The following is a 15,394-nucleotide window of genomic DNA, read 5'->3' as shown; positions in this document are numbered from 1 at the left end:
TATGGGAGCTTGCTCTGAGTAAACTGATGCTGCATTTCCACTTCAAAAGTACACCATTGGCTGCTGAGCACTTTGCAATGTCCAAAGGCTATTAAAGATGCCATGTAAGTGAAGGCCTTTCTCATTCAGTGGTATCACACTGGCCGTGTCTACGAACTCTCGAAGTTGTTTGTTTCTCTGAGTCTATTTTGACTTTTGGGTGACCTTCTGGTGGAGTGTGTCGACTGACTGATCCATTCCAGCAGTGAATAGCCCCTCGCTGTCAGAGACCTTTGTTTTACTTAATTTCAAATGCAGCTTGCCAAATTTACATCGGTACTGTCCATTATAAATGTGGGCGTAGGAATTTATATTGGAAAAAGATTTTTTAAAAGATATCTGGCCAGATGATCATTTTCTTTACTGGGAATTAAATTGGTCAGTTTTTGATTGATTGATTGATATTTATTGTCACATGTACCGAAGTACAGTGAAAAGTATATTTCTGCGGCCGAGGGAACATACACAGTACGTACATAGTAGACAAAAGAATAATCGACAGAGTACATTGACAGTGGTGCATCAACAAATAGTGATTGGTTACAGTGATGAACAAGGCCAAACAAGAGCAGCATAGGGCGTCATGAATAGTGTTCATACAGGGAACAGATCAGTCCGAGGGGGAGTCGTTGAGGAGTCTGGTAGCTGTGGGGAAGAAGCTGTTCATATGTCTGGATGTGCGGGTCTTCAGACTTCTGTATCTTCTGCCTGATGGAAGAGTCCGGAAGAAGACAAAGCCTGGGTGTGAGGGGTCTCTGACAATGCTGTCTGCCTTTCTGAGGCAGCGGGAGGTGTAGACAGAATCAATGTGAGGGTGGCAAGCTTGTGTGATGCGTTGGGCTGAATTCACTCTGTAGTTTCTTGCGATCCTGGGCCAAGCAGTTGCCATATCAAGCTGTAATGCAGCCAGCTAGGATGCTCTCTATGGCACATCTGTAGACGTTTGTGAGAGTCGATAAAGACATGCCGATTTTTGATCCCTTTTCTTTCAGGACCAGTAGCTATGGGTTCTGGTGTATCGCTAAATTGTTGTGATCTCATTGCTATTAGTTTATTCAGTATTATCAGCAGTTGGTTATCAGAACAGTTTCATGGTTATCCACGTAATAGGGTAAATTCACAGATTGTATGATCCCAGTGGAGAACCATACTCGGAGGTTTATTAAATTGGGACTACATGGTCGTAGCCCTATCTCTGATTTATGTTCCTTTCGAACAGAGCTTCCCACAGTGAGCATCTAGCAAGTAACTTTATCGCAATATTACTAAATGTGCTTCACAAGGCTGATTCAATGATCCAACACCCCCAACAGAAGTGGCATTTACAGGGAATGTGTTACAGGCAGACAGCTCCTAATTTTCCACAGAAATAATCCTCAGAATCCTTCAAACCCGTGAGTCAGAATTGCTCCAAAGGTCACTGACAAATGCTGTCATATCTCTTCTCTTCCAGGAGGAACCTTTTGTTATGGTGTCAGAAAACGTACTCGGAAGAACCAAGAAATACTATGGATTCTCAATCGATGTCCTGGATGCCTTGTCAAATCACCTGGGCTTCAAATATGAAATCTACGTGGCTCCTGATCACAAGTTTGGAAGCCAGCAACCTGATGGAAACTGGAATGGACTGATCGGGGAACTCGCCTTCAAGGTTTGTCTCTTGTGTTGTTTCCTGGTGTATTGATTGTGCTTCCTTTTATTATTGCAACCTGCAATCTGTCACTACGTTGCTAGTCTGACCCCAAGTCAGTTGGTGAAGTATGAAACGTGACACAATTTTTGTTTTGGTAATAGGTTTATTCACAGAACGCCACACTACATATCCCTGCATCCTACCCACAAGCTCAGTGTTCCAGCAGTCTCTCCTTATAAGTACTCTACGTAATTAAACAATGCCTTTCATCTGTGTATCTTAATAACACAATTAACATACCCTTAACAATGATAGTGTAATCATTATGTTACCAGATAGATAACCTACGAGCCCGGGCTAATACCCCAGTGAATGTGAGTTCAAATGTCACAAATGGTAGTTTGAAAATTTCAACTCCATTCTGAAACAAAATCTGTAAATTAATAAAAGCTGTTGTCAGTAAAGTAATCACAAAGATGTTAGTTATTGTGTACTATCAACTGCTTCATTTGTCAAGAAAATCTTCCACCCTTGCCGAAATGTGATTTCAATCCCAAGCCAAACCTGGACACCTTGCAACAGTCTAAGTGAGCTAGTTAATTGTATCATAGGCCTTTCATTCAAGAACACAGTCTACTAACAACTAAGGGCATGGCAACAAATTCCTGCCTTGCGAAAGATTCCTGCATGCTCAGAATGAATTCCTGAACCAAACAATTTCTGGTCGGTGAATGTGCAAACTACCCACGATTTAAGAGGTGATAAAGAGATTAAAAGAGGTGATAATGCGAATTTCACTCTGATAGAGGAGAGGACATTGTTTAGGACTCTAGCACAGTATTGTGGAGAACGTTTGAGCTATGCAGGTGAATTTCCTGCCCCCAGTTCGGAGTGCTCCTTGATGGGAAGATAGATCAAGTAGTCAGCGCACTTGATCGTTCGACAATGAGTGAAGATCAGCATACCTCATTCATGGCCATTTTCATTGTCCAGGGATCCATTTAACTCACCAAACACTCGGGAGTTCCCTGAGTCCTGCACATGGAACTTCATGTCGGGTAGTTCAACCTTCTCTCTGGTTGAGTAAAGCTCTGTGCTGGGCTCACTAACTTGTGTTCTGTAGAAATATAGAAACATAGAAAATAGGAGCAGGGAGAGGCCATTCGGCCCTTCGAGCCTGCTCCGCCATTCATTCTGATCGTGGTTGATCATCCAACACAATAGCCCAATGCCGCTTTCCCCCATGTCCTTTGATCCCCTTTGCCCTAAGTGCTAAATCTAACTGCTTCTTGAAAACATACAATGTTTTGGCCGCAACTACTTCCTTGTGGTAACACATTCCACAGGCTCACCACTCCCTGGGTGAAGAAATTTCTCTTCATCTCTGTCCTAAATGGTCCACCCCATATCCTCAGAAGCTCCGTATCCTTAAAAGCCCTTGTTCTCTCTGGAATGGATACATTTGATCCTGACAATGGGTGTTCACAAATCCCAGTTTCTGTATAAATGTCAAACATTGTTTGGATTGGCTACAACAGCAGGTTTGAAAGAGCTAGACTAATTGTAGTTCTGATTTCTACTGTTGGCATGTAGCTACTTTAATTATTCATAGTTCTTTAAATAAAAAACCTTTTATTCCTTTGGGACACCAGGTTTTCCCACAGGACGATCATGAAATATGCATGAAGAAAAAGGCACAAGTTGCTTCAGATTATTTCAAATGAGGCTATCCATCTATTTCTCCAAACATTTCCTCTCTCTCATTAATCAAACCGAATTCTTGCATCCCCATCTGTAGTACATTGATAAAAATAATTCTGTGATTGACCGCTGCCAGGGATGGAAAACCATGGGCAGGGCGTTCCCGGTTAATAGACACCACAGCAGAACAGGTCTGACGTGGAAGAACCTGATTGCAGATTTGTCCCTTGACTGCATAATGAGGCAGGGGAGGTGAATGGGTGTATCTACTGCTCATCCATCGTGTCCTTGAAGGAGGTTTTGTCCAATACACGGTTTCTTTTGTCACTGTCTCCTACCCACCGGTTCAAAAATGCCCAGCAATAAATCACACTCTGTAAACTAGTCCCGTTTTATTTGGCTCAACTGTAAAATTCTCCACCCGCTCCATGTAAGCATGTGTTGCTGCTTCTCTATGGTCTATCGCATCTTCCTGTGCCAGCTTCCCCGAACAGGCGCCGGAATGTGGCGACTAGGGCCTTTTCACAGTAACTTCATTTGAAGCCTACTTGTGACAATAAGCCATTTTCACCTTCCTTCCCCTTCAATAACCAATGTTATTCTGGCTAGTACGGGAGATTCCATCATGCATGCTCCTCTTCCTATTGGATCCAATGCAGCATCTTGGGCCAGGATCTTATGGGGCCAAAAGAAACATTATGGGGGGGTGTGAGTGGTGGCAAGGCGGGAGGGGTGGTGTGGGGGTGTTCAAATCAGTTTGGTGGCGAGCGCTTCACCTTCCTGCTGCCACCGGCATCTTACGAGCAGCTTTGATGGTGGTGGACACTCCTAAGGACAGATGAGGACATTAAGAGGCCCATTAAAGGCCACTGTGAAATCTATTCCTTCCACTGCTTGTGCTTTATCAGCCGGGCAGATGGGCACTTCAGCAGGCATGGAGATCAGCAGATGCACCCTGGCAACCTCCTTGTGGGCTTGCATTGTGGGAAGAACTCTGCTGATTGTGCACTCTGTGACCCCGGAGAGCTCCCATTCCCCCCACTCCTCGATGGCATGGCGGACCCCGCTTGAAAGGTCACCTTCTCATGATTGAGCCCCCAGCCCCTCCCCCACTCCTTTCACTACGGCCTGCCTGACGTGCGGCACCAAACTTGCCTTAATTTTGGGACCTCCTCCATATCCGCTGGTCTCGGCCTTCTGCAACCCCAGCAGTGGGCCACCCACACCCAGAGACACTTCCAAGACTGAAGAGATGCCACCACTCCGACTGCCAACAGCTGTTGGGGGCATGACCTGATCCCTTAAAGTGGAAGAATCCCTGTCTACAGGAGAATAATGCCTGAAGATCATGAGATTCTGTCAAGTCTTGAATGGCTGAGGGTTGCCACGAAGTATCCGGCTTATGGATGGGGCCACTGACACCCCCGATATCCCACCCTTGGTTTTACCGTATCAGGCACTTTCAGGCCTGCCTTGTGGGCCTTGACTTCTCAATTAAAACAACACATGGTTTGATCTTGGCAAAATTGGTGTCATATTTACTCCTTCCTATTAAACCCCAACAGAGTTTGTAAGAGCATAAGTCAAGTGAGCATACATTCAGATTGGAGACAGTTAGAGAAACACAGTAGGCAAGGATAAACAGTAGTGTAAGTTATAATGCGAAGGTTGGGCTAACAATCCACGGGAATGTGAATTTCCTCACCGTGGAGCTTCTTTTAAATTTAGGAACAAAAAATTAATATCAGTAAAAGCTGCCAATAAAAGCTATGGGCTTGATGTAAAAAAGCAACTTCCCAAAGTCTTTTGGGGAAGGCAACTTTGTGGCCTGGCCTCCAAGTCACCCCACACAGGGCTAAGTTGCTGGCTTTGAAAGCAGACCAAGGCAGGCCAGCAGCACGGTTCAATTCCCGTAACGGCCTCCCCGAACAGGCGCCGGAATGTGGCGACTAGGGGCTTTTCCCAGTAACTTCATTTGAAGCCTACTTGTGACAATAAGCGATTTTCATTTCATTTCCAAACATATGTGGTTGGCTCTTATCTACTGGGACACAAAGTTGGTTCATTGACACCAGTTATCTATAATAGAAAATTAAAAGTGCTAATAATAAATTGATTGGGCTTGAGAAGAGGTCTGAGGGATAATCTTAATTAGCCTGAGTGTTAGTTGATCCATTATTTGCAAGTAGGGGCAATCATTTGCATGGGCCCTGCCTGAAGACATGTCCTAGGCTCATTGTCTGCCCATGTTTTAGCCAGAAGTTTCCTTGGCAGTTTTCTTTTCAGTGTTTTTTTCTCCCTTGCCTTCCACGTTCAAGGGCAGGTTGAGGAGGCAGGTCCCAAGCCTGCCTCTGCTGGAACACAAATCAAACCCGTGTCATTGGCATTAATCTAAGCCACACACGAACCAACTTGCCAACAGAGCTAACCGGCAAGTAAGGGCTAGGCAACAGGATAGACCTGGGGCCCCATTTTCCCCAAAACGTTCTAAGTTAATTTGTGGCTGGTTTTTCAGGGGGTTTCGTTCTGCAGGCGAGTTCCCCACCACTATTCAATTACACCTTTTTGGTCCCTGGGGAGTTTCTCACCTCTTTAGCCCTCACTTTGAATTTATTTTAGCACTGGGAGCTGAACGCAGAGATCGGGTCGCCATTTTGAAAGGGTGCGCCAATCTCGAAGAGAGCCTGTGGGTCCCCCACATGGGCAATGTCACCCCCACACCCATGGACACTACCCCACACCTCCCGTGGGGATACCCTACTATAGGGCCCACTTCAGCACCTAACCCTTGCACTGCCACACTGGCACCCAGGCAGTGCTCCCAGCTTGGCAGTGCCATCTGAGTACCTTAATAGTACCAGTGTGGCAGTGCCATGGTGCAAATTGGGCGGTGCCAGGGTGCCCACGTTCCACGGGGGAAGGCCAGGTAGCCATCCTGCATTGTCTCTGACCACCCTGGGGTCTCCGGTGGCCCGGGAGACCTCCCGGGTACCATTCCGCCTGGTCCACGTTTGTGTGGACCAGCACTGATCGGCGCCCGGCTGCAGCCTCTCAGGGGAGGCCAGAGAATCGAAGGAGGCTGGTGGATCTCGCGCAGGTTGGTAGTGAGTAGGTTTCCGACCTACTTCCGCGAATGTCATTCGGTCACGTCCATTTAGGATGGGGTTCCGACTCCGAAATCTCACAGGCTCGCTGCAAGCCTCTCGCGGCATTCTCCTGCCACGTTACGCTCAAGCGAGAGCCCAAAGCAGCCGGAGATTCACGGCCCTGATGTTAGGTGGCTGTCAATGCCGCTTGTTTGATGTTACATCCAACATGGTGGTACATGGCTCAGGACGGTTCAGGGGCTTTCCCCTCAGTGCAAAAGTCACAATTATTTAATCGTAATTTTTCTTTTTAATAAACAAAATGACCCACTCTGCTCCTTCCACCTCATCCAGTTTATGAATTTGACCAGCTTGGCCCAGCCAAGCTTAAAATCTTTGAAAGGTCGTGGCGTGGACATTGAAAAAAAGGTTGACTTAAAAGCAGCATGCGGAAGGTCCCGCCTCATTAAATCGTGCCAAAGAAAACTGCCTGGTGCAGACTTCCATTTCACCCTGCCTGGTCAGCGGTTTCAAGATGGTAAAGAGCCCTTTATGGAAAACGGACTGTCCTTTTAAAATCAAATACAGCACTCCCGTAAAAGTGAGTTTTCCTATCTCCCCCCGTCACTCAACGTATTTACTTTTGGTAGGTTTCCTGCAACATCATTCTGCAGCACGTATTTTCACAAAGATGTTGGGAGCCAGGTTAATCCAGGAGAACATCAGTATGGCCCAGTGCGAGCACCATTTCACTACATCAGACGGACTTTGTTGAGACCGATCATCTTATCTTGAGAGAAACACGAGGGATTGAACTATAAGATGCTGGGGCTTTGGACTTCAATCTGTTTATTTTTCTCAGCTAGCAAAAGAAGCAAATGTCAATTTAAGATAAGTTTTTTTGACGGCTGCTTGAGTAGGAAATCGAGGAGACCATCCAGGCCTCGATTCAGCTCCGGCATTCCGTCTGATCCTTACTGATCTGGACCACATTTCATAGAACTCATAGGATCACAGAAGCCCTACAGTGCAGAAGGACGTCACCCGGCCCCCTACGCTATCCTGGTAACCCCACCTGGGGGCAATTTAACATGTCCGATGCAGCCAACCTGCACATCTTTCGACTGTGGGAAGCATAGTGGTTAGCACAGTTGCTTCACAGCTCCAAGGTCCCGGGTTTGATTCCCGGCTTGGGTCACTGTCTGTGCGGAGTCTGCAGGTTCTCCCCGTGTGTGCGTGGGTTTCCTCCGGGTGCTCCGGTTCCTCCCACACCCCAAAGATGTGCTGGGTTAGGTGGATTGGCCATGCTAAATTGCCCTTAGTGTCCAAAAAAGATTAAGTGGGGGTTACTGGGTTACGTGGTTAGGGTAGATACGTGGGCTTGAGTAGGGTGCTCTTTGTAAGGGCCGGTGCAGACTTGATGGGCTGAATGGCCTCCTTCTGCACTGTAAATTCTATGAAATCTATGAAACCTGTGCACCTGGAGGAAACCCACGCAGACACGGGGAGAACAAGCAAACTCCACACAGACAGCCACCCGAGGTCAGGATTGAACCTGTGTCTCTGGTGCTGTGAAGCAGCAGTGCTAACCACTGTGCCACCCCATTTACTCTCCTTAACTCCTTGGCTCATGACACCCTTTAGCTGTTAAGATGTAAAGGGCAAAGGGGGGCATGTGGAATTCAGCTGGCTGATCAGCCCCGATCTCATTAAACGGCAAAACAGACTTGAGTTTCTAAGTGACCTTCTGTTCCGATGTTCCTGCGACCTCTTATCTGATAAAACATTACTTATCTTCGCCTTTAAAATTTCAATTGATCTAACCTCTGCCGTATCATTGCAATCTGGAACATCTCTCCCTCAAAACGCTGAGGGATCAATTAAAATTTCCAAACTGAGATTAATAGATTTTTATGAGGCAAGAGTATTAAGAGGCGGCATGGTAGCACAGTAGTTAGCACTGTTACTTCACAGCTCCAGGGTCTCAGGTTCGATTCCCGGTTTGGGTCACTGTCTGTGCAGAGTCTGCACCTTCTCCCCGTGTCTGCGTGTGTTTCCTCTGGGTGCTCCGGTTTCCTCCCACAGTCCAAAGATGTGCAGGTTAGGTGGATTGGTAACGCTAAATTGACCCATAGTGTCCATATGTTAGGTGGACTGCTGGGTTACGGGATAGGGTGGCAGTGTGGACTCGATGGACTGAGTGGCCTCCTTCTGCACTGTAGAATCATAGAATCATAGAAGTTTACAGCATGGAAACAGGCCCTTCGGCCCAACCAGTCCATGCCGCCCAGTTTTTACCATTAAGCTAGTCCCAGTTGCCCGCACTTGGCCCATAACCCTCTATACCCATCTTACCCATGTAACTATCTAAATGCTTTTTAAAAGACACAATTGTACCCGCCTCTACTACTACCTCTGGCAGCCCATTCCAGACACTCACTACTCTCTGAGTGAAGAAATTGCCCCTCTGGGCCCTTCTGAATCTCTCCCCTCTCACCTTAAACCTATGCCCTCTAGTTTTAGACTCCCCTACCTTTGGGAAAAGATGTTGACTATCTACCTTATCTATGCCCCTCATTATTTTATAGACCTCTATAAGATCACCCCTAAGCCTCCTACGCTCCAGGGAAAAAAGTCCCAGTCTATCCAGCCTCTCCTCATAACTCAAACCATCAAGTCCCGGCAACATCCTAGTAAATCTTTTCTGCACTCTTTCTAGTTTAATAATATCCTTTCTATAATAGGGTGACCAGAACTGCACACAGTATTCCAAGTGTGGCCGTACCAATGCCTTGTACAACTTCAACAAGACGTCCCAACTCCTGTATTCAATGTTCTGACCAATGAAACCAAGCATGCCGAATGCCTTCTTCACCACCCTGTCCACCTGCGACTCCACCTTCAAGGAGCTATGAACCTGTACTCCTAGATCTCTTTGTTCTATAACTCTCCCCAATGCCATACCATTAACTGAGTAGGTCCTGGCCTGATTCAATCTGCTAAAATGCATCACCTCACATTTATCTAAATTAAACTCCATCTGCCATTCGTCGGCCCACTGGCCTAATTGATCAAGATCCCGTTGCAATCCTAGATAACCTTCTTCACTATCCACTGTGCCACCAATCTTGGTGTCATCTGCAAACTTACTAACCATGCCTCCTAAATTCTCATCCAAATCATTAATATAAATCACAAATAACAGTGGACCCAGCACCGATCCCTGAGGCACACCACTGGTCACAGGCCTCCAGTTTGAAAAACAACCCTCTACAACCACCTTCTGTCGTCCAACCAATTTTGAATCCAATTGGCAACCTCACCCTGGATCCCGTGAGCTTTAACCTTCTGCAACAACCTGCCATGCGGTACCTTGTCAAAAGCTTTGCTAAAGTCCATGTAGACAACGTCTACTGCACTGCCCTCATCTACTTTCTTGGTCACCCCCTCAAAAAACTCAATCAAATTTGTGAGACATGATTTTCTACGCACAAAGTCATGCTGACTGCCCCGAATCAGTCCTTGCCTCTCTAAATGCTTGTAGATCCTGTCTCTCAGAATACCTTCTAGCAACTTACCTACTACAGACGTTAGGCTCACCGGTCTGTAGTTCCCAGGCTTTTCCCTGCTGCCCTTCTTAAACAAGGGCACAACATTCGCCACTCTCCAATCTTCAGGCACCTCACCCGTGGCTGCCGATGATTCAAATATCTCTGTTAGGGGACCCGCAATTTCCTCCCTAGCCTCCCACAACATCCTGGGATACATATCATCAGGTCCCGGGGATTTATCTACCTTGATGCGCTTTAAGACTTCCAGCACCTCCTCCTCTGTAATATGCACACTTCTCAAGACATCACTATTTATTTCCCTTAGTTTCCTAACATCCATGCCTTTCTCCACCGTGAATACCGATGAGAAATATTCATTCAGGATCTCACCCAACTCTTGTGGCTCTGCACATAGATGTCCTTGTTGATCCTTAAGAGCCCTACTCTGTCCCTAGTTACTCTTTTCCCCTTTATGTATCTGTAGAATCTCTTTGGATTCTCCCTTGCATTATTTGCCAAAGCAATTTCATGTCCCCTTTTTGCCCTCCTGATTTCCCTCTTAACTCTGTTTCGACAATCTCTATACTCTTCAAGGAATCCACTTGATCCCAGTTGCTTATGTACGTCATATGCCTCCTTCTTCTTTTTGACCAGAGTCTCAATATCTCGAGTCATCCAGGGTTCCCTACTTCTACCAGCCTTGCCTTTCACTCTAAAGGGAATGTGCTTACCCTGAACCCTGGTTAACACGTTTTTAAAAGCCTCCCATTTACCAGCCGTCCCTTTGCCTGCCAACAGTCTCCCCCAATCTACCTCTGCAAGTTCCTGTCTGATACCATCAAAATTGGCCTTGTCCCAATTAAGAATTTTAACTCTTGGGCCAGACCTATCATTCTCCATAGCTATCTTAAAACTAATGGAGTTATGGTCACTTGTCCCAAAGTGATCCCTCACTAGCACTTCTGTCACTTGCCCTTCCTTATTTCCCAAGACGAGGTCAAGTTTTGCCCCCTCTCTAGTCGGTCCATCCACATACTGAATGAGAAATTCCTCCTGAATACACTCAACAAATTTCCCTCCATCCAAGCCCCTAATGCTATGGCTGTCCCAGTCAATATTGGGAAAGTTAAAGTCCCCTACTACTACCACCCTATTATTCTTGCAGCTATCTGTAATCTCGTTACATATTTGCTCCTCAATTTCCCGCTGACTATTTGGGGGCCTGTAGTACAGTCCTACCAAGGTGATCTCTCCCTTCTTATTTTTCAGTTCCACCCATATAGACTCAGTGGGCGAACCCTCGGATATAACCCCTCTAAGTACTGCCGTGATGTTCTCCCTAATCAAAAACGCCACTCCCCCTCCTCTCTTACCTCCTGTTCTATCCTTTCTTTAGCATCTGTACCCCGGAACATTGAGCTGCCAGTCCTGCCCCACCCTTAGCCATGTTTCAGTCATAGCTATAATATCCCAGTCCCATGTGCCCGTCCATGCCCTGAGTTCATCCGCTTTGCCCGTCAGGCCCCTTGCATTGAAATAAATGCAGTTTAATGTAGACTTTCCTTGCTCTCTGCCCTGCTTTCTCTGGTCATGCTTTACACACTCTCCCTTCCTGCCTTTTGTTTCTGTCCCCACTGACTTCCTACATTGGTTCCCATCCCCCTGCCACATTAGTTTAAACCTTCCCCAACTGCACTAGCAAACACACCCCCGAGAACATTGGTTCCGGTCCCACCCAGATGCAGACCGTCCGATTTGTACAGGTCCCACCTCCCCCAGAACCGGTCCCAATGTCCCAGGAATTTGAAACCCTCCCTCTTGCACCATCTCTCAAGCCACGTATTCATCCTAGCTATCCTGTCATTCCTACTCTGACTATCATCCTGAGATTACTACCTTTGAGGTCCTACTTTTTAGTTTAACTCCTAACTCCCTAAATTCAGCTTGTAGGACCTCATCCCGTTTTTTACCTATATCGTTGGTGCCTATATGCACCACGACAGCTGGCTGTTCACCCTCCCCCTCCAGAATGCCCTGCAGCCGCTCCGAGACATCCTTGACCCTTGCACCAGGGAGGCAACATACCAACCTGGATTCTCGTTTACGTCCGCAGAAACGCCTGTCTATTCCCCTTACAATTGAATCCCCTATCACTATAGCTCTGCCACTCTTTTTCCCGCCCTTCTGTGCAGCAGAGCCAGCCACGGTGCCATGAACCTGGCTGCTGCCACCTTCCCCTGGTGAGCCATCTCCCCCAACAGTTTCCAAAACGGTAAATCTGTTTTGGAGGGAGATGACCGCAGGGGATCCCTGCACTGCCTTCCTACTCTTCTTCTGTCTGTTGGTCACCCATTCCCTATCTGCCTCAGTAATTTTAATCTGCGGTGTGACCAACTCACTGAATGTGCTATCCACAACTTCCTCAGCATCGCGGATTCTATGATAAGAGTTAGAGATTCAAGGTGAGTGGATGGAGTTCAGATACAGATTAGCAGTGATCTAATTAAATGGAGAAACAGGCTCGAGGGGTTGAATGGCCTAGTCCTGTGTTTCTAAACCTCTTTGCTTCCCTCTCCGCTTTCGAACTCTTTAGGACCCAGCCTCTTCAACAGAGCTCATTGCCACTCCCCCTCATTTCCTTTCCTTTCACTCTGAGCTCATTTTTTCTTGTGAAACACTTTCGAGTAGTTTTGTCTATTTTCGATGCAATATAAATATTAGAAGTTGTATATCACCACTTCATCTTTCAGTTTGATGAGGAGCCTAGATTGAGTAAACGGAACAACCTATTTACCCAAGCAGAGGGGTCAAAGATCAGATACTTGGCAGTAGCGAACTTGAATCTGAAGCTTTTCATTTTGCACTGATCTGGACAAATGCAGGAATGCCATATTTCATAGAATCATAACAATTTATACTACAGGAAAAAAAGGCGCTGATTGGTTGGCAAGTCAGCTCTGATTGAGATATTGCTACGAGAAAGCAATGGAGAACTACCTATAATTGGGGAGTCTATAATTCTTAGTTGCTTTCCCCATAGCAATGCCAAGATGGGGACCTTGAACTCACTGCCTGCAAGTGTGGAAGTGGCAGAAACACTTACCAGATTTTAAGAATGGATGTCTACTTGAGGACCAGTGACATACAGGGCTCTAGACCAAATGTAGGATGGTGGGATTGGGCTGGGTAACTCTTCCGTCAACCAGCAATGACACTATGGGCTAAATAGCTACCTTCTATGTCAAAACATTTCTATGATTCCATGGTATTAGATATTTTTCATGCTCTGGGATTTGTGGAAGAAAATTTCCCTAAAATTTGACATGTGGGCAGCACGGTAGCATAGTGGTTAGCACTATGGCTTCACAGCGCCAGAGTCCCAGGTTTGATTCCTGCTTGGGTCACTGTCTGTGTGGAGTCTGCACGTTCTCTCCGTGTCTGCTTGGGTTTCCTCCGGGTGCTCCGGTTTCCTCCCACAGTCCAAAGATGTGCAGGTCAGCTGGATTGGCCATGCTAATTTGCCCTTAAGTTAGAAGGGGTTGCAGGGTTACGGGGATAGGGTGGAGGTATGGGGTTCAGTAGGGTGCTCTTTCTAAGAGCTGGTGCAGACTCGATGGGCCGAATGGTCTCCTTCTGCACTGTGAATTCTATGATTCTATGACGTTGGTCTTCCAAATTCACACATCCTGCGAAACAGAAGAACTTGGAAGCTCCATGGAAATGGACAAGGATTGAGTGTCTCTCCTTCACCACAGAGTCAGACCTGCACCTGCTCTCTTTGGTGATTCCTACTTGCTCCAAATGTACTGTGACCACTTAGGGTTTCATTAAAAAGAAGCGCAAATTGACATGGAGGGAGGAGCTGGGAGTGAGCCCCTCGCACTGTCGCAACTGAATCCAAATGCAAACATGGAAATTAGTAAAGATTCGGAATGCAACAAAAGAGCAGACACTTTGGACCAATGCTTCTGTCCGACATGTTCTAACAGAATAACCTGTCCCGATATAGTTAAAAATAATCATCAGTGCACCTAAACCTCCAAATTCACTTTTCTAAAATAAATATTTTCGAAGATGGGTGAAAATCTGAAGAAGCTCAATTTTTAAAAAAAATAAAGTGCATATCGCATAGAAATTATTTTCATGTTCACAGTTATAATGTATTTCTTCCTATGGTTACTTCAATTCATTTGCAATTTAATTTGAATTGCATTATTAAACGCTTTATTACTCTGTGCGAAAGTACTTTTTGCATGATTAACTTTGTTGGTTAAAAAAAAGAGTTTAATGATTAGATTGTCAGAAATAGTCATCGTGCTTCATTCAAAAAACATGCAGGCATGACAATGAAACCGTTTCAATCATGAATTGAACTGCTAATCATTAATTTTTTATGTAGGGGGCGGGCGGCATGGTGGCATAGTAGTTAGCACTGCTGCCTCACAGCGCCAGGGAGCCGGGTTCAATTCCGGCCTTGGGTGACTGTCCGTGTGGAGTTTGTCCGTTCTCCCCGTGTTTGCGTGGGTTTCCTCCGGGTTCTCCGGTTTCCTCCCGCAGTCCAAAGATGTGCAGGTCTGGTGGATTGGTCATGATAAATTGTTCAAAAGGTTCGGTGGGGCTAGTGGGTACGGTGATAGGGTTGCGGGCATAGATAGGGAGCCGACCTGATGGGCCGAATTACCTCCTTCTGCACTGTAGTGATTCAATGATTCAATTCTATGATTCAATTCAATGATTCAGTAAATCACCTTTGATTTGTGCTCGTGTCAATATAAGCCAGGGAATTCTGTTAGAGGCTTGAGAGGATAAAGTCCTCTAACATTTGATTTTAAAATTTTCAATCTTGTATTCAAATCCTTCCTTGACCTTGTTCCTCGCTATCCCCGTAACGTCCGAAATCTCAGTGCTCCTCCATCTTAATAATAATCTTTGTTGTCACAAGTAGGTTTACATTAGCACTGCAATGAAGTTACTGTGAAAAGCCCCCAGTCGCCACACTCCGGCACCTGTTCGGGTACACAGAGGGAGAATTCAGAATGTCCGATTCACCCAACAAGCACGTCTTTCGGGGACTTGTGGGAGGAAACCGGAGCACCCGGAGGAAACCCACGCAGACACGGGGAGAACGTGCAGACTCCACACAGACAGTGACCCAAGCCGGGAATCAAACCTGGGACCCTGGAGCTGTGAAGCAAAGTGCTACCCACTGTCTGGGATTTTCTATCCCTCACATCCTTTACTCCATCACTAATAGCCATACCTTCAGCTATCTGGGCCCTAAGGTCTCAAATTGCTTTCCTATAACTCTCTGCCTCTCTCCTGCCCTCTCATCTCTCTCCTGCCCTCTCGTCACCTTTAAGATGGTCCACAATGCCTACCGATAG

General features: G+C 46.3%; 1 protein-coding gene across 2 annotated transcripts in view; it reads left to right on the top strand.

Moving 5' to 3' along the window:
• grid2 (glutamate receptor, ionotropic, delta 2) overlaps window positions 1–15,394 on the top strand; it is a 1,370,357-nt gene that overhangs the window by 1,071,758 nt on the left and 283,205 nt on the right. For both annotated transcript variants that reach the window (XM_072495324.1, XM_072495323.1), the window contains one exon: window positions 1,493–1,690. In XM_072495324.1, coding sequence (XP_072351425.1) covers window positions 1,493–1,690 — 198 coding nt within the window. The remainder of the gene's footprint in view (window positions 1–1,492; window positions 1,691–15,394) is intronic.

Source organism: Scyliorhinus torazame, chromosome 3 (genome assembly GCF_047496885.1).
Source record: "Scyliorhinus torazame isolate Kashiwa2021f chromosome 3, sScyTor2.1, whole genome shotgun sequence".
In the NCBI taxonomy this organism is placed as follows: Eukaryota; Metazoa; Chordata; class Chondrichthyes; order Carcharhiniformes; family Scyliorhinidae; genus Scyliorhinus; species Scyliorhinus torazame.
Note: the sequence above shows the minus strand (reverse complement) of the source record. Positions and strands in the feature narration are given on the sequence as shown.